A 24143-nucleotide genomic window follows, 5' to 3' on the forward strand; every position below is an offset into this window, starting at 1 on the left:
CATAACTCATACAAATTTGTTGGGGTTAGATGATAGGTACAATGTGCCTGACACAGTAAGCACCCAGATTTTGTTGAATGAATTATAAGCTTTTCCAGAGTATAAGTAAAATGTTATACCAGACAGTGTCCACCACTAAGGGCTCTGAATAATTAGTCTCTTTTCGTATTTGGAATGACTTGCCAGAAAAATATTTCTTTATTATAGTTGAAAAATATATAAGAATTTTAAGTACAATGTGATAGCACTACCTTCACAACTTCTATTTTAGCCAGGAAAAAGCACATGAAACAATTAGTAGGTAGCACAATTATATATGTGATAAAGTATATATTTTGGGAGGAGGGCAGGGAGAGATGCTTAATTGAAGAGCACAGTTAGGGTTGGATTTTCAAGATTTCAACAGGAACAGGAGAAATGGTGTTCCTGGCAAGGGAAACCAACTTACACAAGGTATGGTCACGAGTGAGATGTATGATTGACGATAGTGGCAGTGGGGAAAATAAAGCTTCAGAGAATAAAGAAGGAAAGGAAAATTGCATAAGGCCTGGAAAACCAGGTAGAAGAGATTAGATTTGATGCTTGAGACAGTAAGGAGCCTTTGAGGTCTGGAGCAAAAAATATCTACAACCAAAAAATTCAGATGCTTCCAAGTTTTAAAAACATATATAGATTGAATCACACCATATCTTAGACTAAGAATTGAGCAGGAATCAGGTGAAAAGGAGATGAGAACACACTATGTACAAATACACTGAAGCAGCATTCAGACAGAAGCAGGCCTAAGAACATTCCTGGCATTAAAAGACTCGAGCTAAATTTGAGTCTACTTTCTGACACCTCATGATATCACATAAAAGGAAAATATGACCCTTTCAAATGACGTCTTACGGCACCATGGCTATAGTTTCTTATTTCATCCTTTCCTGAACAATCCATTAGAAGAGAAGAATTCCCCCAACTTAGACATTCCAGCATAATTCATTTAACAGACAAAAGAAGCATTTAAGTGTCCATAGCAGAGGACATGATAATCCTCTGTCCTGAGCACAGCAGCAGGTTTGAACAGCAACAGCATTAATGTTGTGTACTACAGGCCTGTCTGACATTAAACAGAACAAGTTGATTATACAGACAAATGGTGTTCACACGGGAGTTTTAAAAGTTTGTGAAAATACACAAACTTTTGGAAAAAGTTTATTGGAAATCACAGATTTATGTTTAAAAACTCACTAATTATTTTTGCCATACAAGAGCAAAATTCAAATAATATAAATATTTAACATACTGGTATAAAATTAATAATATGGAAAAAAGATGCAAACCAACCAAGAGGTAAAAAGTTTTTAGCAATAACACTGTGTACAACCATCATCTACTCAAGTGACCATCCAGGCTGATAGTTTATTTTCCCTTTGTTGACAATTTTTGAGACAGCCTTGCATTAGAGCACCAGAAAGTTTTTTCCTTCTTTTTTAAAAGGCTGGAATCCTTTTATTTACAAATATTCTTTTCAGTACTTTAAGTCTAATGAAGGAAGCATCTAGCAATTTCCTTCTGATTAAAAAAGGAAGTGCCTTCATATTTCCTTTAAATTTAAATTTGTTCCATTCTATTCTAAGCAAAAGATGAACACAGTTGAGGAGAGCTCTTTTGCAAATAAATAATTGTTTCACAAAAGTATTCCTGTAAACAAGATCATTTCAATGGCCAGAGAGACACTTAGTTTTCAACCAATGGAAAATTTAAACGCTGACAAGTATAGATACACAGGGTAATGTATGGCCCAGAGTCAAATGGTTATTAAAGAATCAACTAATAAAAATTAATTATAAAACACCTTTGTCAAAATGTGCTTTTGTTATCTACAGGTTTTAAAATTGGTCAGAAAATTTAAACCGTAATGATCTAAAAACACTGACCCTGCTCTGAAAATTACCTACAAACCTAGAATGGTCAACACTGTAGTTTTGACAGGAGTAAAAATTTTAAATTATCTGAGAAATCAATGTAAACAAGCCTCAATTTTCAAAATAGGAAAAAAAATAACAAAAGGATTTCTGTAAACATTAAAAAGCTGTCTGCAAAACATTACAGTATATGTCATCATCCAGTTGTGTTTACCAAAAATTCTTTTAGCTTTGTCTTCTTTTGCATGTTTCAAACACCATCGAATGAAATGAGACATCTTAGTTTTCCTTAACAAGCACCTCTGCAGAGAGGGGTTTCATAATCAGTTCAACTGCTTTTGCCAGAGTCACCATTTGGGCCTTTGTACGATCCCTCTGACAATAGACACCGTCTAGTTCTTTCTGTAGGGGGGGAGGCAGTCACATCCTGGCCACATTTTTATCCTGCTCTGTAAAATAAATGCAACTTACTCTTTTAGATCTCAGCCACCTGTCTTTGAATATGAAGCCCTTGCAGCTTCCCAAATATCTTAAACCTCATTCTGGTGACCTCTCTATCACTTTCATTCTGCTTTCACATTTGAAAAATTTCCAAGTTGACGATACCTCTGCTAGTTATTTTGATGAAATAATTGATTTTTTTAAGATAGGATAGCTTTGATCTGATGTTGAATACTCTCAATTTTAAAATCTGAACTTGGAACAAAGTCCTGTGGTTCATGAGAACTTCTTGGGGAAGGTTAGGCTAATCTTAGTCATCCTTACAATAATTTCCACACTAAGAATTTTATTTTATAAATTATAGAAAAGGGGAAAACAGGCTTTTAATGTTCTTTCTTTTTGAAGTCTTCTCCATTATTATATTCCTCTGTGCAAACTACTTTCAAATAGCTACCTTAAAAACAGACTGATAGTGAATATTTTAAAACCAGCTGAAAAATTCGTTAAATTAAAATTGGCTTATTTGAATTAGCAATGATTTCTCCCTAGAGAAGGACCCTGTGGGTAACAAGCTGCCCATGATTTGTGTCATTTCTAATAATCAAAAAATCCACATGAAGTACCAGTCAGGGCAGAGCAAATAACTTCTCAAATTTCACATTAAACTTTGAAAGAAAGATATAAATATGTTTTAAATGACTACCACTATCTAGGTAAATTAGCTACACTGATGTGACAATAAGCGACTTGGCTATTTTATAAAGAAATCGTGTACATTTTTCTAAATCTCCTGGAAGAACAGGAACTTTCTTTTACCAGGTTCAAGTATTTTCTCCTATGGCGATCTTCTCCTGCCTCTGTCTCCCCCTAGTCAAGTGCTCTGTAATAAAAACTAACTTGTAAACCTGGTCCAACAATATATTCATTTCTCCGAAATGTGCTATACATTCACTTGGTATTTTCCGAAAGCAGTTATTCTAAAACCAAGGCACCTTAATAACTTTTCTACACTTCAAATATACACGTGGCATGAAGTGAGAACTTGACTTTCCCTTTAGTTTTGTCTTCATAAACCTTTTCTATATATAAATTCCTTGAAATGAATTTAGGCAATGAAGTAGATAAATTCTACTGAATAGCTTCTAGAATCAAAGAAACATTCTGATAGACTGTTTTCAAAATATTTCTTTGTTGTTTTTTTTCATATTCATTTCACCTAAGGTATTGACAAATATCTAAAGGTTTTTCATCCAGGTTTGGCTCAGTGACAGTGAAAACACACAACATTCAAGTACTGTTAGACGAAGGCAGCCCTGCAAGGATACGTGTCCACATAGGTCAATTTGCAAAGGAGAACTATCTTAATTATCCTGCAGTATATTTGACCAAAAAAACCTTTTGAAATCATTTTTACTTTAGGATCTGTAGCATGCTTCCAAAGGTCCTGAAGGTCTTGTACGTGTCCATGAGATGTCATCATTTTATCGTAGATGCAGGGATGATAAGGAGTTTTACCTTCCCCAGAGAAAAACACATGGTGTTGTGGTACAATCCCCATTTTATTGGCACAGATGCCCATGAACACATCGTCTATGTAAAGACTGGACTTAAGTGTCTGTGATGCCTCATGGACTTTGGCGGCTACATCACTGGAGATCACATAGGCGGCTCCAGCAGTATAGTCAGGGTAAGCCGGCCACTGGTACATTTCATAGGGGACATAGTACTTGCTGCGTTTGTCTCTAATGGGAGGAGCACCGCGGTGAACCCGACCAATCCAAAAGTCCTGAACACCAATTTTTTCTAAACTTTGAAGGTATTCAATAAGATTTGGCATATGAATAAATATGTCATCATCAGCAGTCATAAGGAATTTGGCATGTGGACAGAAGCTATTTGCCCAACTGAACTGCAGAAGTAACTTAAGAGTAAGGTTATAGAAAGAATCAGCAAAGTCTTGCTGAATTATATCACTGTACATTTGATCTTCCCAAACCAGTTTTCTTTGCAGTTCTTCTCTTGTCAGTGGGTTAGAAGGTGTTCCTAAAGCAAACAAAGTTTTGATGTTGGCATTAAGTTGAGACTGAACATACTTCTCATTGCCCCATGTTTTTCTAATTGCAGAGCGTCGATCATAGTTTTCAGGAGCAGTCTTTACAAACAGTAAAAGGAGGATGTCTTGTGCTCGACACTTCTCCTTGTGGTTAATCAAGTACCGGTAGTGAGCAGCCCCGTCTGTGCTGTGTTTAAGAGACAGGCTGTCATTCACAAAGTCATAGCTATTTATGAGGTATCTGTAAGAGTAGGACTTCATATGGCTCACAATGTGATTATCAATTGGTCCCCAAAAAAACATGAGGCTTAGTATAAAACAAGTGGCAAATAACTGAACAAATTGCCATTTTTTTACTCTTCTGCCACTAACAAACATTCTGACGTCCACTCAGGTCTGTTTTTATTTAGGATTGGTTTTCAATGGGCGCTTGCTTCTTCGAAACCAGAGAACTTTGTATCTTGTAGAACAGGTGTCCATCTTAATACATGTTAGTCATTAAAAAAGTAGGAGCTTCTTGTTTCACAAAATACTTTCTTTCAATGCCATTTTTTCTGAGATTGTGAAAGAATGGAACACACTGTAGGATGAGGACACTGGTGTGTCAACATTTTTCCACACTGACATCCTTCATTAAGTTAGGTGATTGGCCTCACATGGCCATTCCATGTACTTCTTTTTGTGGAAGTGAAGCGGGACCTATCAGAGTCAGGAAGAGAAAAGATGACAAGTGAATGGGCTACAGTGTTACCAGAAAGAAAGGAACTACTTTTCATTCCTTAAAAACAAAATGTCACCTGCCTGATGTGGACAAAAGGTGAGGAGGCAGCTAGGCTTTAGCAGAGGCATACAGATATTTATTTTGGCTGGGGGGAGTACAAGGAAAGGGAAAGAACCACTCTCTCTACTGTCCTCCCATTCAGAATACGGAGACCCTCTTCTCGACCTTAAAAAATAAAAAGGCCTCCCAAATGGCTATCATCTTCCTATATACTTAAAGTTCAAAATCCCAAATGGGTGTGTCCATTGATTTGCATATTGATTTGCAGTACCGTCAGGAGGAAAGTAGCTGCAGGCACACCTTGTTTTATTGTGCTTCATTTTATTGCACTTTGCAGATACTGCATTTTTTACAAGTTGAAGTTTTGTAGCAACCCTGTGTCGAGCAAGCGTTGTCATTTTCCCAACAGCATTTGCTCCCGTCATGTCTCTGTGTCCTATTTTGGTCATTCTTGTAATATTTCAAACTTTTTCATTACTATATTTGTAATGGTGATCTATGATCAGTTGATTGTGACTCAGTGAAAGCTGAGATGATGGGTAGCATTTTTTGGCAAAAAAGTATTTTTTTAATTAAGGTAGGTACATTTTTTAGACATAATGTTATTGCATACCTAATAAATTACAGTATAGTGTAAACATAATTTTTATATGCACTGGGAAACCAAAAAATTAATTTGACTTGCTTTATCATGGTATTTGTCTTATTGTGGTAGTCTAGAACCAAACCTGAAATCTCCAAGGCGTGCCTGTATATAGTTCAAGGCAAAATAGACGGATGATGAAAAGAAAGTTCATAATAGTTAAAATTCATTAAAGTCTGCCCCAGACAAGGCAGGACTAAGAATAAGACTTTTTTTAATTTAATTATTATTTTATTTTTATTTTGAGAGAAAGAGAGAGCAGGGGGAGGGGCAAAGAGACAGAGAGAGAATCTCAAGCAGGCTTTGTGCTGTCAGCACACAGCCCAACGTGGGGCTTGATCTCAAGATTGTGAGATCATGACCTGAGCTGAAATCAGGAGTTGGATGCTTAACTAGCTGAGCCACCCAGGCGCCCCAAGAGTAAGGTTTTTGTTTTTTTTTTTTTTAAATCAAGGTTCATAATCAAGGAGTCGAGATATGTGTTCAAAAGCATAGTCCAAACTCTCACTAACCAAATGACATTGTGAGCCCCAAATCTATATCGTTATCTTTTTTCTGTTCTTTTTCATTTGGAAATGCCTCAAAGTTAGCATGTTCAAACCAGGAATGCCCTGTCTTTGTAGGCAGGCAATTTGAACACCAAGTCTGGCTCTTTTATTTTCCTGTATCATGTATCTAACCCAGAAGTCTGAAAAACTGGAATAACACCATTTAGCTCAGAGTCTTTATGCAAGTTAAATGGGAATATCCATAGATGTATACATAGAGGGAGGTAGGCAGATAATTACCTGGCACACAGGGGTACTCACATGCCATTTCTAGCCCATTTTTCTGTCTTCTCCACTAAAATCTGCTGTTCCCATTTTCTCTTTCTCTGTCTGACTGCACTTCTTGCATCTATGCCAGATATCTGAAAGTCGTCCTTTTCCTCCACTCCATATCCAGTTCTTTAACCCTGTGAATTTTTTCTGAATCTCTCTTCACCCCTTCATGTCATCATTTCTCACCCAGACTAGTGCAGCAGCCAAAATGATTCCTGACCCACGCAGCCTCTACCCTACAGAGTGACCTTTCTAAAACTCACATCTAACTTAACTCTTTTCCACTCTACTCTAGAGCATCCGGTCCACCATGACCAGCCAAACCAAAAGGTGACGGTACTGATACTGATATATCCTTTAGAGTAGTTAACCCCCTTCAGAAGCTCTCTACTAGTTGTCAGTACCAAAGTGCTGGCTGAAAGCTCAGCCATGCTTGCTATTTCATCCATGGCAGCCTTTTTGCCAGCAGTCCTGTGGCCCGGCAAGCCCTGCTCCCTTGCTAACAAGGCTCATAAGAAGTATACTAGTGCTCACTAATCTCTGCAGGCAACATTCTCTGGGAAACCTGAATTGAGGCCACACCCTCCTCCCACCAAAGATTTTTCTTATCTGTATTACCACAGCAATTCTTGCACCCATCTTCCTAGACTGACTTTTTATTTAACTGCTTCCTCCATTTACACTGTGAATTCCAGGATGTATGGCACGATGTCTTAGATACGCTAGCTTCAGGTCAGTGTCCGACACCTAGGAGGCATTCTCTGAAGGTCAGTGCTAAGAACTGTGGTGGGGTGGAGCCACTTTCACTCAAACAGCTGGTCACTTGGGAAGAACTAAGGTCAGGAGGCCCAGTCAGTCACATGTCCTCCCTTTTCTGACACAACTAGGAGATGGTACCGCCCTTCCTCAAGGACTCTATCCTCCATGCTTATCCAGAAGTAAGACATATCCTTTGCCTGAAGAAGTAGGCTCTCCCCTCAGGGGTGACATACCAGTCTCCTGAACTTTCAACAGACTGACAGGGAAAAGACCACACAAGCCCTGCTCAGTCCAGGCTGGCTGGGTAGCTGAGACCACATCACAAGCCCCAGGGAAAAGGCCCTGCTGTTGTGCCCAAAGGTCTCAATCTCAAGTCCCCTGCCCTTTAGCCCTGAAGTGAAACCAACTGCAGCACCGACAGCACCCTGCCCTGTTGGCCTAACCTTGCCAACTTTAGGCCTTTTGCATCCAGCTGTATTACCTATCTCCCAAGGTTACTTCATTGAGGGGTGATAACAGCAAAGGCCAGGCATGCAAAAGTCCAAGGAAATGGGAGACCAGAGCCAACCCTCCCTGAGACTTTGTCCAGAGATCATCGTCTTATTCCCTAGGGCACAGGTTTTAAAACTTGGGTGCCACTCAAGAAGTCACAACCGGGGTGCCTGGGTGGCTCAGTCTGTTAAGCCTCCAACTTCGGCTCAGGTCATGATCTCTCTGTTTGTGGGTTCGAGCCCCGTGTCGGGCTCTGTGCTGACAGCTCAGAGCCTGGAGCCTGCTTTGGATTCTGTGCCTCCCTCTCTCTCTGCCCCTCCCCTATGTGTTCTCTCTCTCTCTCTCTCTCTCTCTCTCTCTCTCTCTCTCTCTCAGAAATAAATAAATGTTAAGAAGTCACAACCAAGGGGTGCCTGGGTGGCTCAGTTGGTGGAGTGTCTGACTTTGGCTCAGGTCATGATCTCGCAGTCTATGAGTTCAAGCCTCGCATTGGGCTCTGTGCTGACAGCTCGGAGCTGGGAGCCTGCTTCAGATTCTGTGTCTCCATCTCTCTCTGTGCTCCTCCCCTACTCATGTTCTGTCTGTCTCTCTCTCAAAAATAAATAAACATTAAAAAAAAGAAAAAGAAAAAGAAGTCCAACCAATATTTAAGAAAGAAAAAGTAAAAGAAAGAACAAATTAGGAATGGCATAGTGTACTGAAAGTAGTGAGTATAAGTATCATTTTGTGAAACTTTTAAGTTTTATGTATATGTGCCTTCAGGTTGTAATGTAAAATGCATTTTTTGGTGTGTGCTTTACCATCAAAAGAGCAAGAAATACTACTCTAAGGGATAGATCAATATCAATATCAATATCAGTAATTTCCCTTCTTTGTTTGGCTGGTCATGGTGGACCAAATGCTCTAGAGTAGAGTGGAAGAGACCGTGGAAAACATCAGTTTCTGAGGGTGGCATCTGCCTAAACTTGCAAAATCACTTTCATTGGTGGGACAGGGTACTTCCTCTTGGTTTCAACAGTGCTCACTTAGATAAGGGACCATCTATAAAGGCAGATATCCCCTTCTGCCTCCTCCATGATACATATTAAAGGAACTGGAGGCTTAATGCAAAGCAACAGAGAAATCTTAAGGGCAGATTTTAAGACCACATACGTGTTTAAGAATTCTAAGTAAATTATCAATTGAAACTAATCTGCAGTTTCTATTCCAATAGACCCGGGAAAGGAAACAAAGAGGAGAGTAACCTTTGGAACCCCAGGCAAAACTAGCTTTCCATTTCTGAGCCCCTGTACTTGTAATATTTCAATGCCAGCTTGCTTTGTACCTATTCCCAGTTGTTTACAAGTCTGAGCTTCTTGCTAGACAATCAGCCCACAGGCCTAACTCCTCCAGCACCCACATGCACACTTGACTCACAGAGGCCCTAGTATCTCTCCAATGAATGGGGCCTATTACTCATCTGGCTAGTGTATTCTGTTGCTAACATGCATTTTAGCAGCCAGCCCATAGCATGCATTTTATCCCCCTGCTCCCCACCCCCGCCACATAGGTATTTGCTTTATTTTCCTATATTTCTTCAACTGTTCCCAATTGACCTCAAGGAGTCAAAACAGTTTGTAAAACATGACAAAGAACCTGTCACAGAGCCAACAATCCACAGTACTTACTTAGGTTCAGAACAGCCTATGAAATGCTAAAACAAAATTTCTCCAACCTCAGCAGCTTGAATTGTTTAGCCATCATTTATATCAGTCAAAACCAAACTCCATGGTAGTACTGATCTGATGAGGGGAAGATTAGGAGAGGTGAACTACTCTTTTACGGTACCCACTTGTCTTTTATAACAAAAGAGCACTCAAACTCAAACTCAAACTCCTCCAAATTGAACACAGTTAGTAGGCAGTCTCGCCCAACCAAAAGCAAAATGCACCTCCATGGTCTAAATCCATTAATTACAACCAAACAGTGTTGCCCCAGCTCTGGCTTTGCTGATGGATACCACACACATGCAATCGATGCTCACTCTTCTGGTTCACACGGTCTTTTTAAAGATTGTCTAAAGCACATCTTCTAGCTTCTGTATTCCAAGTGCAAGGGAGGAGACTGCAGAGAAACCCACAGGCCTGCCTGACCTGGAGAAAGAAAATGCTGGGCCTTACAGGAAACAAAAGATCCCGATAATGCATGTGAGCTCAGTTTAACCATCCACAGCAGAACGCTGTGCCTGCAGCTTCCTTTGTGTGCCCGTGTTCCAGCTCAGGCACCAGGCCACAGGCTGCAAACTCCAGGGCTACCCCCACGTGGGGCCAGGTTCATTGTGTAACCTCGGGCAACCCTCACTGCACTCTGATTTGGTGACTTCATCTGCAAACCAGGGGTGAATGTCCATGTATTGTTACCGAGGGGATATAAAAATTACAGATGGCTTCAGGAAATAGGAAACAAGAAAGACCATGAGAGAGAACAGGACAAAGAACTGCTTAGAGGGAAATATAGACAATCCCTGACTTATAATTTTTTTTATTTTATTATAGTGTGAAAGCCATATGCATTCAGTAGAAATTGTAGTTCAAATGTTGAATTCTGATCTCTTCCCAGGCTAGTGATATGCCATAGGATACTCTTTCATGATGTGGGCAGCAGCAGTAAGCTGCAGCTCCCAGTCAGCTAGGCAATCATGAGGGCCAATAACCAATTAGACAACCATTCTGTTTCTCACTTTCAATGCAGTATTCGATTAAGTGAGCTCTTCCACATTTCAGCATATAATACACTTTGTGTTAGATGATTTTGCCCAACTGATATAAATGTTCTGAGCACATTTAAGGTAGGCTAGGCTAAGATATGATGTTTCCTAGTTAGGAGTATTAAATGCATTTTTGACTTCCAGTATTTTCTTTTTTTTTTTTTTTTAATTTTTTTTTTCAACGTTTATTTATTTTTGGGACAGAGAGAGACAGAGCATGAACGGGGGAGGGGCAGAGAGAGAGAGGGAGACACAGAATCGGAAACAGGCTCCAGTCTCCAAGCCATCAGCCCAGAGCCCGACGCGGGGCTCGAACTCACGGACCGCGAGATCGTGACCTGGCTGAAGTCGGACGCTTAACCGACTGCGCCACCCAGGCGCCCCGACTTCCAGTATTTTCAATGTACAGTAGGCTTATTGGGATGTAACTCTTTCCTAAGTTGAGTAAGATTTGTATGCAAATCTTTGGAATATAACTTGGGGTTGCTTCTATTTGGATTGAAAAGAAGGAACAGATACCCTTACTATTCTCTTTCCCGATAGAAGTAGTCAGAAGAGTAAAGAATAGAAGTAGAATAGGAACATCAGAAAAGAAGGTTGCTGACCCTACCCCAAATGCTTTTCAGTCTGGGAGCTGTGCCCCACAGTTACTCAAGAATATTTCTTCACAAGACAGCTCTTTAAACTTTTCTGGAAAAAAAGCTACAGACTACAAATTACCCTAAATGACCCCTGATTTTTTTTTTTTTTTCTACTTTGGTCTTGCTGTTAACCCATTTCTTTGTTGAGTCTACTTTAGTGATCCTAAAATATTATGCAAAACCTGATACAAATTTTGAAGTTTTCATCAAGATGGCGGGGTCTGTACTTTAAGTTCGAGTCCAACAACCTCAGTGTTCAATGTTTCAAGAAATCCTACAAGTATGTGAGCATTTGCTATGGAATAGTTATGCCAAGCATGGTGGGAATCATGTATTAGTATTTTATGGCCTCCTATCAGAAAGCATCTACAATATATTTGAGACAAGACTCAGTGCCCACATGAAAACCCAGTTCCCATGGACAACAATCAGCAGATCACAGCAAAGTGCAGACAGTGTGTCAGCGCTAATTTAGACAATACCAACTACAGGCAAAAAGGTGTGTCCCTAATAGTAGAGATCAGTGACAGCTGGATAGGAGGGCCTGAAGATGAACAGGATTTAGGTGGTTACAGGAAGAGAAGCAATCTGTTTCAGGCAAGAAAGGAAAAAAATAACAATATGGCAAATACTTGAGACATAGGCATGTATTTGAAAGCAGAGAGATTGGGGCCAGCTTATGGAGAACCTTGAAAATGAGACAGAGGAGTCAGTGTGTGCCGGGGGCAGCAAGAAGTCACAGGAGTTTCTGTTTTTTGTTGCTAATGGTAACTCTCTTGGCCGTATGTATTAGGCTTTATGTGAAAGAGTTAATGCAGCAGTGGTATGCAGGGCAGAAGCAGGGACAGTGGAGATTGGACCCCGGCTCCATGAGGGCCTCGTACTGAAGCAGGATAAGGTGAGGAGAGCCTCGTCTGGGGTGATGGAGGTGGGGAGGGAAGTCAGGGGTCAGGAGACCCTTTGGAGAAAAACACACCCAGCAGTACCTGAGGAGTGGCCTAGGATGGGAGGAGTGGGGGTGGGGTGAATTCTAGTTTCCAGCATTACTGACAACTGAGGGGAAACTGGCTTCCTGACTTAGGGGTGAGGAGGGAGCATATGTGGGCTTGGGCTGGTGTTGAGCATGAGGTGCTGGAGAGGCAGCAGATATAGCAGTCCAATGGGGGCCTGAGATAGCCGGAACTGCAGATCGGGGGGGCACTCTGAGTGCAAGGAAGATGGCTGTGGGAGAGCTGTGGGCCCCCAGGGTGAGAGAGGAGCAGAGAGGCCTGGGGGAGAGCAAACTCAGGGGAAGGAGAGAAGGAGGAGGCACAGAGAAAGGAAGCATCTCATTTTACTGGATGCATGCATGGATGTATGCATGGGTTTTCCTGGATGCATGTGTGTATGCGTTGCATGCGTTTTAGTGGATGCATGTATGTATGCATGCATGCATGTATTTATGTGGCCTCTCAATTTATGTGCACGGTTTGAATTCAAAGACTAGGTAATACCTTTTGATGAATGAAAGAATACTGTACAAATTCTGTAAAACTTCAGATAGTTATTTCTTCTAAAAAGGAACTATTTTAAAGGGCTGGTTCATTGCAAATTGAGATGGGGTAACAAATGAGTAGAGGGCGATCACCAGAAGGCAGGACAGACAAGGCCCATGGTGGTGCTCTGAGCGGGAAGAGAGCCATGGGGCAAAGAGTGGGTGCCATGCTGGGAGCCAGGAGGGTAGAGATGGGGGTGGGTGGAGCAGAGGAGTCATCTTCCAGGAGGAGCAACAGGGAATCCGAGACCCAGAGGCTGAGGAATGTGAGCCAGAGAAAGCCAGGGGGTTCAAATTCAAAATGAATCCCTTTTTGCATCTATCTGTATGTTTCTCGACCACTGTTTCTGCCCATTGTTGTAATATATTATCTAATTATCTAATTATCTATATTCCATCTAATTTTAGAGGAACTATATTTCTAAATCTTACCTAGTAGACACGCAATACTCAGAAGTCTCAGGAGCCCTTATGTCACCAAGTATATACCATTTTGTTCACGTGACCGCTCACACACTCAAGGCAACTTCTCAGCGGGAGAGTCGTTTAAGGGGCTTCACCTACAACTGCATTTCCTCTGAAATTTCGAATTCCAGTCCGCTCACTCTGTAGCCCACTCACTCTTTGACCGCAGCCTCTTAATATTCACCTGGAATCCTCTACCAACCCCTTGCCTGCTCCCTAAGACTCCACCCCACCCAGCAATCTCCTGACCTTCCTTCTCGCCTGCCTCCCTGTCTCAGATGCAGAATCACCTGGCACCTTTGCCCTCCTCTCTCTGTTCCTGTCCTTCCACCCCAACAACCCCAGACCTCGGGTCCCTCCTGTCTTCCCTACTTCCCCAACACCTGTGGCTGCCGGAGATGCGGACGGCGTTGCCACAATGGCAGTATCTAGCTGTGGGCAGAGGGCTTCATGCTGTGTGACCAGCCTCCACTTCTCCTGGACCTTCTCCCTCTCCTGTCCCCTCATCAGCCATGCTCAATCTTCCCCCTCTTCCGAGGCCTGTGAGCTTCACTCTTTGCTGATGGCTTCACCTCCTACCTCAAAAAAAGGAGAAGACATCACACGCATTGTCCCTTCTCATCCCCACGTGTGCCTCCTATTCACGGCTCCACAGGCTGGCCCACCTTCTCCAGTCCCTCCATAAAGCACACTGACTGCCAGGGAGACACAAGCAAGGCACTCATTTAGGGCACAAAACGTAAAAGTCATAAAAGTAGAACTATAAACTAATGCTTCTTCAGTAAGTCAGTTTAAAAAATGCCTCAATACTTTAAACCTTTTATCTTTAAAGTTGTATTACTTACAGTCCCATGTGAGACAGTTTTGGGGGCCTGTCCATGCATAACTCAAAGGAAAGACATATAACATTTTCTATCTGTCTTTATGTGGCATTTTGTTCTACATTCCAAGTATTTCTTTCCTGGCTTGTTTTGATCATCTAGTCCCTATTAAACAGAGCTAGTACCAATCCTCAAGAGCCAAACTGCCATATAAAAAAAAAAAAAATCAGGCTTAACCCTGAATTTACTAGAAAGGCTATAATTTGATCTTCATACATTTTTCTTAGTTAAATTAGTTCTAGTCATTGGTGATGAATATCACAACTGGGTACTGTTTAGTACTAATTGCCTATTCTATTTGTTCAAAAAAGAAGGAAATAACCCAAAATTTGAATTTATAACTCAGATTTTAAGTATGAAAAATTAAATATTCCCCCACTTGGTATTTTGTTCTTTGACTCATATTTGAATGTTGCCAATACAAAGCTGGTAAAAAAGGAAGAATTCCACCCAATAGCTGCCTTTAGGTGTTTTTGTGACTGTGACTTTAGCTCTATTAAGCTCAAACCATGGGCAAAGACTAGAAGCCATTTGGAATCATTATCCTTTCACAAACAATACATTTACAGAGTTAGTTCTTGATTCAGTGTTAGTCAAAGACTTTAAATCCCAACTTAGCAAGGATGGATGTGGGATAGAGGGAAAAAGTGAGTTGTAAAACCTACAGTGTGAATCCAGTAACAAGCTCCCCACCTATATAAACTAAATTATATGTTCCTTTATAAGTTAAACATGGGTGTAGGTTTCTGTTTCCTGATTATGGGAAAAATAAAGACAAGGAAATATCAAATGAACAAACAAGTAAAGACAGTCCCTAAATAAAAACAGGTCCTAAGGAAACTGGTGATGACGGGCTACAGAGTATTACTATATATTAGAGGAGTTATATGAAAAGTCAGTAAAAATTTCCAATAACAGAATTCGAAACAAACAAAAAAGCAGAAATACAAAGTAGGTCTCAGAGAGGTCAAACACTTTCTCTTCTAAGCTTGGCCTTCTGTATTCATTCCTGAGGCATAGTCATTTATATTGACAGGGCTGCTTGCTCTTTTAAATACAATTCTTGTCAGTTTTGTTTTTGGCTAGTTAAGAACAAACTTCTCCTTTTGCCCACTCTGCTAACTTGGGAGAGTTTACTGTGCTCCTGGCTTTGTTCTGACTGCTTTACATCTATAGAAATGCACAGCAGCCTATGAGGAATAAAGGATCTCCATGGGTTGCAGAAGCAACTAAGGCACCCAGACATAGGGTTAACCATGTAAACTCTGAAATTCCAGACCCCGTGGAAGCTCAGAAGCAGCTGATGGGTTCCAGGTCCCGTCCCTGAGCTCTGCACCTGCCTTCCTCCCTGGCCCTGGCCAGCTGCTTTTCTTGGAGCTCCTTCTGTATGGGAGGGCAGGGAAGCAAGTGGGGCAGGGCCAGGAGACTCTATCCAAGAAGGCAAAGAATCTGCTTCACTTAAGTTTGGAGTCATTCACATTTTACTACCACCTGCATTTTGTCAGAGCCTGTTCTCACTCTCTTTATAACCTACCCCTTACTTAACCTCCCAGCTCAATTTTCCCTCCTTCCTTTTCTTGGTCCCAGTAGCAAGTAGAAAGTAGTAGTAGTAGTAGAAAGTAGATAAAAGTGACCTTGTGAGTTTGTGCCCTTTGGGTACCTAAAGTCATTCCTCCACAAAGAAGATTGGGGGATTTAAGGTGGAGATTCAAAGTGGCAGAAGGGGGTTAAAAATAGGTAAGAAGGACGGAAGGAGAGGAGAGTAAAAAGTCTAGGACTCAGAAAGGATGTTTCAAGCAAGTGTTTGATAAATAAGTATTGGATGAAATGAAAGGTACAGCTGAGGTAAAATTAGGATATGAAAAATAGTGATTTATAAATAGGGTGACAATATAACCTGGTATAAACCTGTTATGTAAGCTAGACATACAAGCTTCTTGTCCAATGGCAGTTCACATGTCCCACTCTAAACATTATATTTGGAAAGAGCATTTGATCAAGGGTTTACAGAGTACAAAAAATAACAGTGTAAAATGTAGGAGGTATATATAATATTTCTGTCTCAGTCTATCAACATTTTTTATAAGTTAACTATCATTTATTAAACACCTACCTATTCCAGCCATTATGCTGAGCAGCCCTGAAAGTAGGTAATGCCTACATTTAATTAACTCAGTGAATATTAGTTTACAACATACTGTGTAGTGTAGGCCACAGGCAGGATGCAGAGAAAGCTTCAGAGATATGTCCAGTGTAGACGGCCTAATGGAGTAAGCACATGTTCCGGTGCAGTCTGGAATCTGGACCTGCGCAAAGCACAAGGGGCGGGGGAGGGGGGACCAAGAGTTTTAGGACATGAACAAAAGTAGACTTATATTCTGTTGTTTCCATTTACTGGTCACATGAGCTTCACTTCTCTCTAAACCATGTACCACACAGTCTTTTCCAAGGATCATTTGAGACCATTTGTTTGACAAAGTAAGGTCCAAATCAGGTGTTCAGTATGCGCTGATTTCCCTTCTCTAGAAGTTGTTCATGCATCCGTACCATGACGGTTTAGTTAGTAGATGACTCGTATTCTTCAGGGGTTATTTTCCTTTCAAAACCCGATAAAAGTTTTTAAAAATACTGACCTGGTTGCTAAGGGCCACTTAACACATCCCAAATACTATTGAGACTGAGAACAGAAGTATCATTACTAATTGGCTGAACATGCCTTTCCATTATCTTTGACAGGAAAGAACAATATGGTTCCCACAAGCACTTAAAACATTTCCACGAAGATGACACAGCCAAAAGATTATAAGACCCTGTAAATTATGACCCTGAGCTGAGTCAACTTTTTAACTTACTTTGCCTATAGCACTATCAAAAAGTTGTAGAAAAAGTTGTAGGAAAAGGAATAAAGAGATAAAATGTGAAATCTTACATGGATCTTAACTTGTGTAATAGTACTTTGAACTTGGACTTTTGGTAGTTTAGTGTCTGCAGACATAGTAAAACATTCCTTTGTGTAGAAAACTGGCTTCTAGGGTTAAAGCTGTCACTATAGAATATAAATCTTAAAAATAAGTTACAGATGAAAGCCAGCCTTTCAATTTCCAGCATTAAAATGTAAAAAAAAAATCACTTTGGTTATTCAGAAGTTTACATTTCACCTGATCAAGTTTCTTATCTTTCAGTATGAAGATTCTTATACTTCCTACCTATATGCATACTGTAAGGAAAATATTCTGGATTTGCACTGTTCTGGCTAAATCTTTGCTGGCAAGGATTCTATGTCAAATGGAAAAGCTCTTGTAATAATTTGCTGTGCCTAAATTTCTGGAACCTAGACACAATATATGCAGCTTTTCACAAGATTATTCTAACAATGGAATAAAATAATGGCTATGGAAATATTCCAAAAAAGGTATTTGCTACAAAATGCAAAGCTTAGATCAATTCAATTAAGTATAAACAAAATTCCAAAAAGATAGGATACATTTTGTTACTTTGAGAAGAGACCATTTCCTTCTGAATTTCTCCCAGTTTCTTCCTACCGCATCCTATGTTCTATTATGTAGATTATAGAGCAGTAGGTCCTCAGAAAGAACTCTACATTTACAATTTGAAAGTCACCAAGTGCAATGATTCTCGCCAAAGTGACCCATTTTAAAAGATGACCCATTTCAAAACCCAGGAGTTCGTATTCAAGCTGTTCTATATTTAAGAATTAGAAAGTTATTTCACTTTCCTACAATCTCCTTATTTGAATCAGTCTTTTATAAAAGGGGAATTTGATCTCCATTTGAATGAAATATAATATGACACTTTTGCTTGCTACAGCCTGCACTTGGTTTTGAAAATTATTCCCTACCTTTTGAGGTTTTGGGGTTTTTTGTTTGTTTGTTTGTTTGTTTTGTTTGTGGGCAAGGTATTTATGTGTAATATCATTTATGCCTCCTAATCATCCATTTCTCATTCCTTAGAAACAGCTTCTCTGAGCATTAGCTTGAACTTTCCCTGTCATAATACTCATTCCCATCAGAAGGTGAGGACGGATGTGAGTTAAAGGGAGTCAGCCTCAGCCTTAGCCTCCCAGTGCTCAATAAATACTCCTGGAGGGTGCCCGTGGGAGCTGGGGAAGGGAGAGAGAGAAGGAGCAAGAGAGAGAAGGGTCATTTTAAGTATATAATGTAAGTATTTCAGGTATTGAATTTATCTTGCTTTAAAATAATAAAGAGTTGACCAAATAAAGCAGTCCCCCTCCCCCATAACAGGATATAAAATCCACCATAAGTTTCTTTGGAGAAAGTTGAAACCTCAGCTGCCAATCACCGGTCTCCCTTTCGAAATTTCAGGAAGGGATCTGTTCAGTGCTACCCCTGCACACCTCTACCTTTGAGCATCCTTTTCTGGGTCAGTTTCAGTTTCTCACATCCCTCTCCCTTCCCCCATAGGGACCAGGCAAAGTTCCCAAAATAAAGGCACAGAGGAACAAATCCAATTCTAATAGATGTACTTTCATTAGAGAATTACCCCAGATATGAGCTACAAGCCACCACCAGCCACTGTGCGGTTACAACATCGGTGTCTCTTTAACATGACCCATAACCTATGATAACCAACACTGGATAAGAAAAAATATGGGCTGTGTAGTTAGAATCGGATGAAAAGTTGCTACTTTGACCTTTATCGAATCTGAGTAAGCAACCGGCTGTCACTTCGGGTTACAAAATAAAATTCGGCAGTCAAAAAAGAGTGGCAAAGACCTACCGGTAGCAAGAGAGGTCTTCTTTCCCAGTTTCCCCTGCCTGCCCACTTCCTTGTCTTCCTCGTCTTCCTACCCAGTAACTCGCTGAAAGTTTCCCCACTCTGGCGGTTTCCTAATTCCCAATCAGATGCAGGCTTTCTACCCGAATTCACCCCTGCAGCCTAGGGGTGGTAGCACGGTTGGGGAACCCCAGCCGGAATCCGGGGACCGCAGGCGCGGCGTTCGCCTGCCGGCTCCCGCGCCCCGACCCGCCTCGGTATTCCCGAGGCGCGGCGACCGTCTCGCCGGAGCTCCCTGGGGAGGAGGAACGCGCCGGGCCCCGGGAAACTTAACCCCAACTGGAGCTCCGGGGCCCCCAACCTACCTGCCGCACCCGGGCGGCCCTTGGCCGGGAGTGTCGGCTGCCGGGCGCCCGCGCCCACCAGCCAGAGCGAACAAAGGCGCTCCGGAGAGGGAACGCGCCCTCCCCTTCCCCACCGCGCTGGCGGGCGGCGGGCAACCCTGCCCCGTGGCGGTTAGGGCCTCCGGAGGCTGGGCCGCGCCCGGTCCGGGCCAGAGCAGCGGGCCGAGGCCCGGGTGTCTGCTCCAGCCGTGCGCCCCAGCCCCAGAGCGCATTCCAACCTGAAGTCCTGGGGCCACCCGTGCGAACCGGCGGTGCCTTCCCCTCCTCGCGGCTCTCTTCCCCTCTCGGCCCTTCAGAGACTTCTCGTGGTCCAGAGAGAGCAAAAGGAGAGTCCGAGTCTCCTTTCCCGTAGCCCGAGAGCTGCTCCGGTGAGGAGGCACGGCGCGGTGGGGCCGCAGTGCCGGGCAGGGGCGGGGCGGAGCGGAGGCTGGGCGGCCCGGAACCCTCTCTGCGGACCGCGGGAGTCCGTCTCCCGTCCCCGGCACAAAGAACCAACCATCCGGGGAGCTGAGATTTATCCCCGCCAAGCGTGCTAGAACTTCCCCCATTCAGTGATCCGGAAGGGAAGACAACATTTCCACCCACAAGGGCCCTCGGCCCCCGTTAGGATGCGGTGGGCTGCAGAGCACTTTTTTAAATCGCACATATTAATTCCATATGAAACAACTGGTCTCAATACACTTTTCACTAGGAAGTAGAATTCGGTAAACTCATGATCCATTCGTGCAGCACACGCAACAGTTATACAACTACGGTGGGTAAGTTTTGACTGAGTTCTCTGTTCATCTTTTTTTCCTTGCTCGAACAAGAGTTCTAAGGGAGGCTAGTTTTTTAAAAGATCTCGTCATGCCACTTATGCCTTGAACTTCTGGGGCCTAAGTCACAAAGGAAGAAAACTCCAATTTACATCAAACTAAAGCTTCACCACAGCAGTTCACCCCGCCCCCCCCCCCCCCCCCGTGATTTTACTTACCTTCAAGCCCAACTCAAATTCAAAGAGAGCTTAAAACAAAACTCACCAAGTCCAAGCACAGCTCCTTAAACCCCCAAATCAGAGGTCGGCTCTCTTGCTGGCATCGGAGCCAAAGTCGGTGGTCTCAAGAACAAAATTTGCCCGCTTTAAACATCGGGCGAGGACTAGGCAGGCAGCGCGCTGGACTCCGCTACCTTCCCCGGAGGGCGCGGGCTGGAGCCGGCAGACCGGGGAGGACCCAATCAGGGGCTCCCGGCGGAGGGCGGGGGCGCGGCAGCCCGGAGCCTCCCCCGAGGCGCTCCCCGAGCGCGTCTCCAGCACCTTTTGGTGTCACTGCCAAAGCCGAGCCTGGCCTGCGCCTCTCCCACCAACACAGCATGTTGGTGAAGGTGATGGGTGCCGCCCAAATCTGTTCTTGTTGGTGCGCGACAACTCCAGGAAGTGCCCACCCCATCACCTCCTCAGTTAATCGAGATCATTTACTCAGATGATGGACTGTGAATCACAATCCTCAGGAATGGCCCATTTGAGTAGTTTCCCCCTTTCAAAATACTCCATGCATGTAACTGGACAAAATCAGGAGAATACAAATTTCTAATAAGGAAAGAGATTATAAAGTATAGGTTTGGTTTCCTGCCCCCCAAATGATCTGGCCTTCTCTTAATAGAACACACATTATCATTTAACAGGTAATATTTTGAAGGATTTTGTAATTGTACATATTTCAGAACACGACAGAAGACAAAAGATTAACCCAAATACTTCTGTAAAATGAAACCTTTGGGTTTTTTATTGTAAAAGGAATAAGACAGGTAATGGGTTCAAAGTAAATTACTGAATCAGAGTTTGAAACTGTACACACAACATTGTATTTGTTTCAAACTAGATTTTTAGGAAGTTTTATAATTGCTTCTTTAAGCCCTCCACCATATTTTCAACCACGCACCTCTTTTCGTATATTACCCATAGAGAACATGGCCCAGCATTGCTAAGAGATCACAGTGTCATATGCATGTCAGACCCCATACAGAAATATTAACATAGTGGATTTGTAAGGGAGTCACTGACAGTGATCCATATATAAGCTGATTGCTGTTATTACAGTGCAGATCACCTCCCTTCTTTATCTATGGGAAATAAAACCCTGAGTGTGTTCCACATACAATCTCTTGCCACCCCCAGCTGGCATATGTGTGTGTTCTATTTGTGCACAAATATTCAATTACCGTTAGATACCTTTCAGGTCATTTGGAGCCAGGCCCTTATACATATGTGTCAACACGTGTGCTCCATGTGTTGAAATACAAACTGACTCAAACATTGAAAAACACATATAAAAATCATATATATCATCCTATTTAGAGATGGACACCCCAGACAGATAAATGACTTCAAAAGTGAGTAGAAGGTTGTTAAGAGGATGTGTGGCTTGAGGTGAGGGCAGGGGAGAGGATGTGGGTGAGAGATGGGGCCCAGCAGAGTGACACCTGCCGTAATCCCCCTCCACCCCCCATACAGGGAAGAGGGCAGCAGCCTGGGAGGTTCTTTTGCCCATCTGGGAGGATTTCCTGCAGCAGGCTGGTTCCCTATCCTACCCCACAGGGAGAGGAAGAGGATGATGAACTTGATGATATAAAACAAAGTATTCATGCTTCTTTTATGAATGCATAAACGAAAATTCTGTGTGAAAATTCTGAAATTAGTTGTAAATAAAATGAAAAGATGCTGATTTGACCAGCACGAAGAAGGACAGTGTCACCACCATGTCCTCAGCGTCCACAATAACTGTTTGTGAACAAAGACCATTATGATTAGATTTATAAATGACTTCCAATCTTTCTCTCAGAAATGTGCTTTACAGAGCACTAGAGAACTATGGAAAATACTGGAAGAAGTACTGTAACATCAAGAAGGTAAACTTGGAAGAATTGCAATTTGCATGTTAGATTTTTTTGTTTATTTATTTATTTTGAGAGAGAGAGAGAGAGAGAGAGAGAGAGAGAGAGAGAGAGAGAATGCATGGCAAAGAGGGAGAGAGAGAATCCCACGCAGGTTCCATTCTGTCAGCACAGACTCCAGACTTGATCTCACAGAACTGAGCTGAAATCAAGAGTCCAACGCTTAACTGCCTGAGCCACTCAGGCGCCCCTGCATGTTAGATTTAGAAGGGGCAAGATAGGGCAGAGATAGTGCAGAGGGGAAGCAGATGTCAGAGAGAGGACCAGCGGATAGGGTGGCAGGGCATTATCATTGGTCACGTGTAGGGAAGACTGAGACGTGCGTTCAAGAGAACCTGGGGCGTGGTACAAGCAAAAGAGACTGGAAGAAGAGATGAGTATCAACTGAAATCACAAAAGCAGAACCATATTTGATAGCTGACTGGCTTAATGCCTAACACGGCTGAAGCATATGGACATATGCCAGGTTTGACTCATTCAGCTTAAATTTGTACCTTCTGGACTCCGTTAGACAGGAAATTTTCTCACAAACGCTATACAGATACTGTCCTGTGAATTCAGACACCCCACAGTCTGTGTGTTCAGAAACCAGCCAGGTTGTGCAAGGCCTGAGCTGCTAGAGAGATGGGGTGGTGTCCTGAATTCACTCCCTGCCTACCTCGGGATCTGAGCAAGTGACTCAACTTCTCAGCACCCCACAGTATTCCTGCTTGGATGGGTCCAGTGAGGACCTAATACGAAAGCAATCACGTGTGAGTGCTGAGCATTGGTCCTACCACCTGTACAGGCTGCCTGGACAGCCGTCATCCCCATACCCACCCCAGGCTGCAGAAAGCCCCTCTCCCACAGAGAACCAGCAGAGGCTCTTCTGGCTGCATCCCATAATCGCTCTAAAAGGAAATGCTTGTTTCCTTGACGTCTTCAGAAACACATTTTCTGTTAATACAACATCACCCATTAAAATAATGCAGCATCTCTTTGCTGCCTCTCCCTCCCTTACTGCCTGCCAGACCCCTCCCACCCCACACATATCCTTCCGGGTTTCTTTTCTCTCAACACTTGCTCCTTGGTGATCCCATCCGTTGCCTTTAATGCCTGATTTATATTTGTAGTCCAGATTCTGGGCTCCGAACTTGGATGTCTCCACTCAAATGTGTTACATAAGTCTTAAGCTAGGCATGTGTGAAATGGAATATCCAAATATATACTAATGAACTGGTGAATGGATGGGACTTGAATGCCCCAAAGGCCAGAATCCTCTTCCCTCCCATCAGTGGACCCAGCCTAATGAGTGACATGTTAATAACAGTCCGAGTGACATGTTAATAACAGTCCATGGCATTTTGTCTCTGTAGAAATTGTGGATCTGTTTTCCCTACTCTTAGTCCTCAGACCTCTTGAGGGCAGAAACCATGTCCTGCTCATCTCCAGTTCCCTTGCAGAACCTCCCACAAGGCCTGCCACAGAGCGAATACGTATTAACTGCCAATCAAGTTGAGTTTTTGCTTAAAGCATCCCACACTCTTCAAGTGTTCAAACTTTCATTCCAAGAAGATGAAGCAACACAATGGCCCTGGTGTATTGCTCCCGAGATGCCTCGAAGCTCAACACAGACACTGGAGGCACTCTAGCGCCTTTCCTAAAGCTCTTGCCTCTGCCCCTGTGTTTGGCACCATTCAGCATTCTCCCTCAGTTCCAGGACCTCGGCGGGCGGATGAAACCATTGTAGGTACACCCAGAACTGGAAGATGAAGGGAACTGATGCACACAGCAGTTCTCATCCCCAGGCCATTCTCAGAATCCATCTTGTTCCTTTCTCTTCTCCTCTGCACTGGGGAAGTCTCCCCCACCCCCTGACCCTAGTGATCATCTCCTTCCACATCAAT

At 42.7% G+C, this 24143-nt stretch overlaps 2 protein-coding genes across 4 annotated transcripts in view; one reads left to right on the forward strand and one right to left on the reverse strand.

The window, feature by feature from the left end:
- The window catches only part of MCF2L2 (MCF.2 cell line derived transforming sequence-like 2), a 270244-nt gene that overhangs the window by 169753 nt on the left and 76348 nt on the right, over positions 1 to 24143 (forward strand). The window lies entirely within an intron of this gene.
- On the reverse strand, positions 180 to 20820 carry B3GNT5 (UDP-GlcNAc:betaGal beta-1,3-N-acetylglucosaminyltransferase 5). Of its 2 annotated transcripts, none has more exons than XM_045037218.1 (3): positions 20346 to 20820; positions 16366 to 16473; positions 180 to 5103 (listed from the first exon to the last, which is right to left on the reverse strand). In XM_045037218.1, the coding sequence occupies exon 3, from the start codon at positions 4780 to 4782 to the stop codon at positions 3649 to 3651; it is 1134 nt and encodes a 377-aa protein (XP_044893153.1). In that variant the 5' UTR covers positions 4783 to 5103; positions 16366 to 16473; positions 20346 to 20820; the 3' UTR covers positions 180 to 3648. The 2 variants fall into 2 exon arrangements, with proteins under 2 accessions (XP_044893153.1, XP_006936302.1); XM_006936240.4 differs by lacking the exon at positions 20346 to 20820 and adding an exon at positions 19545 to 19681.

Source organism: Felis catus, chromosome C2 (genome assembly GCF_018350175.1).
Source record: "Felis catus isolate Fca126 chromosome C2, F.catus_Fca126_mat1.0, whole genome shotgun sequence".
NCBI classification, from domain to species: Eukaryota; Metazoa; Chordata; class Mammalia; order Carnivora; family Felidae; genus Felis; species Felis catus.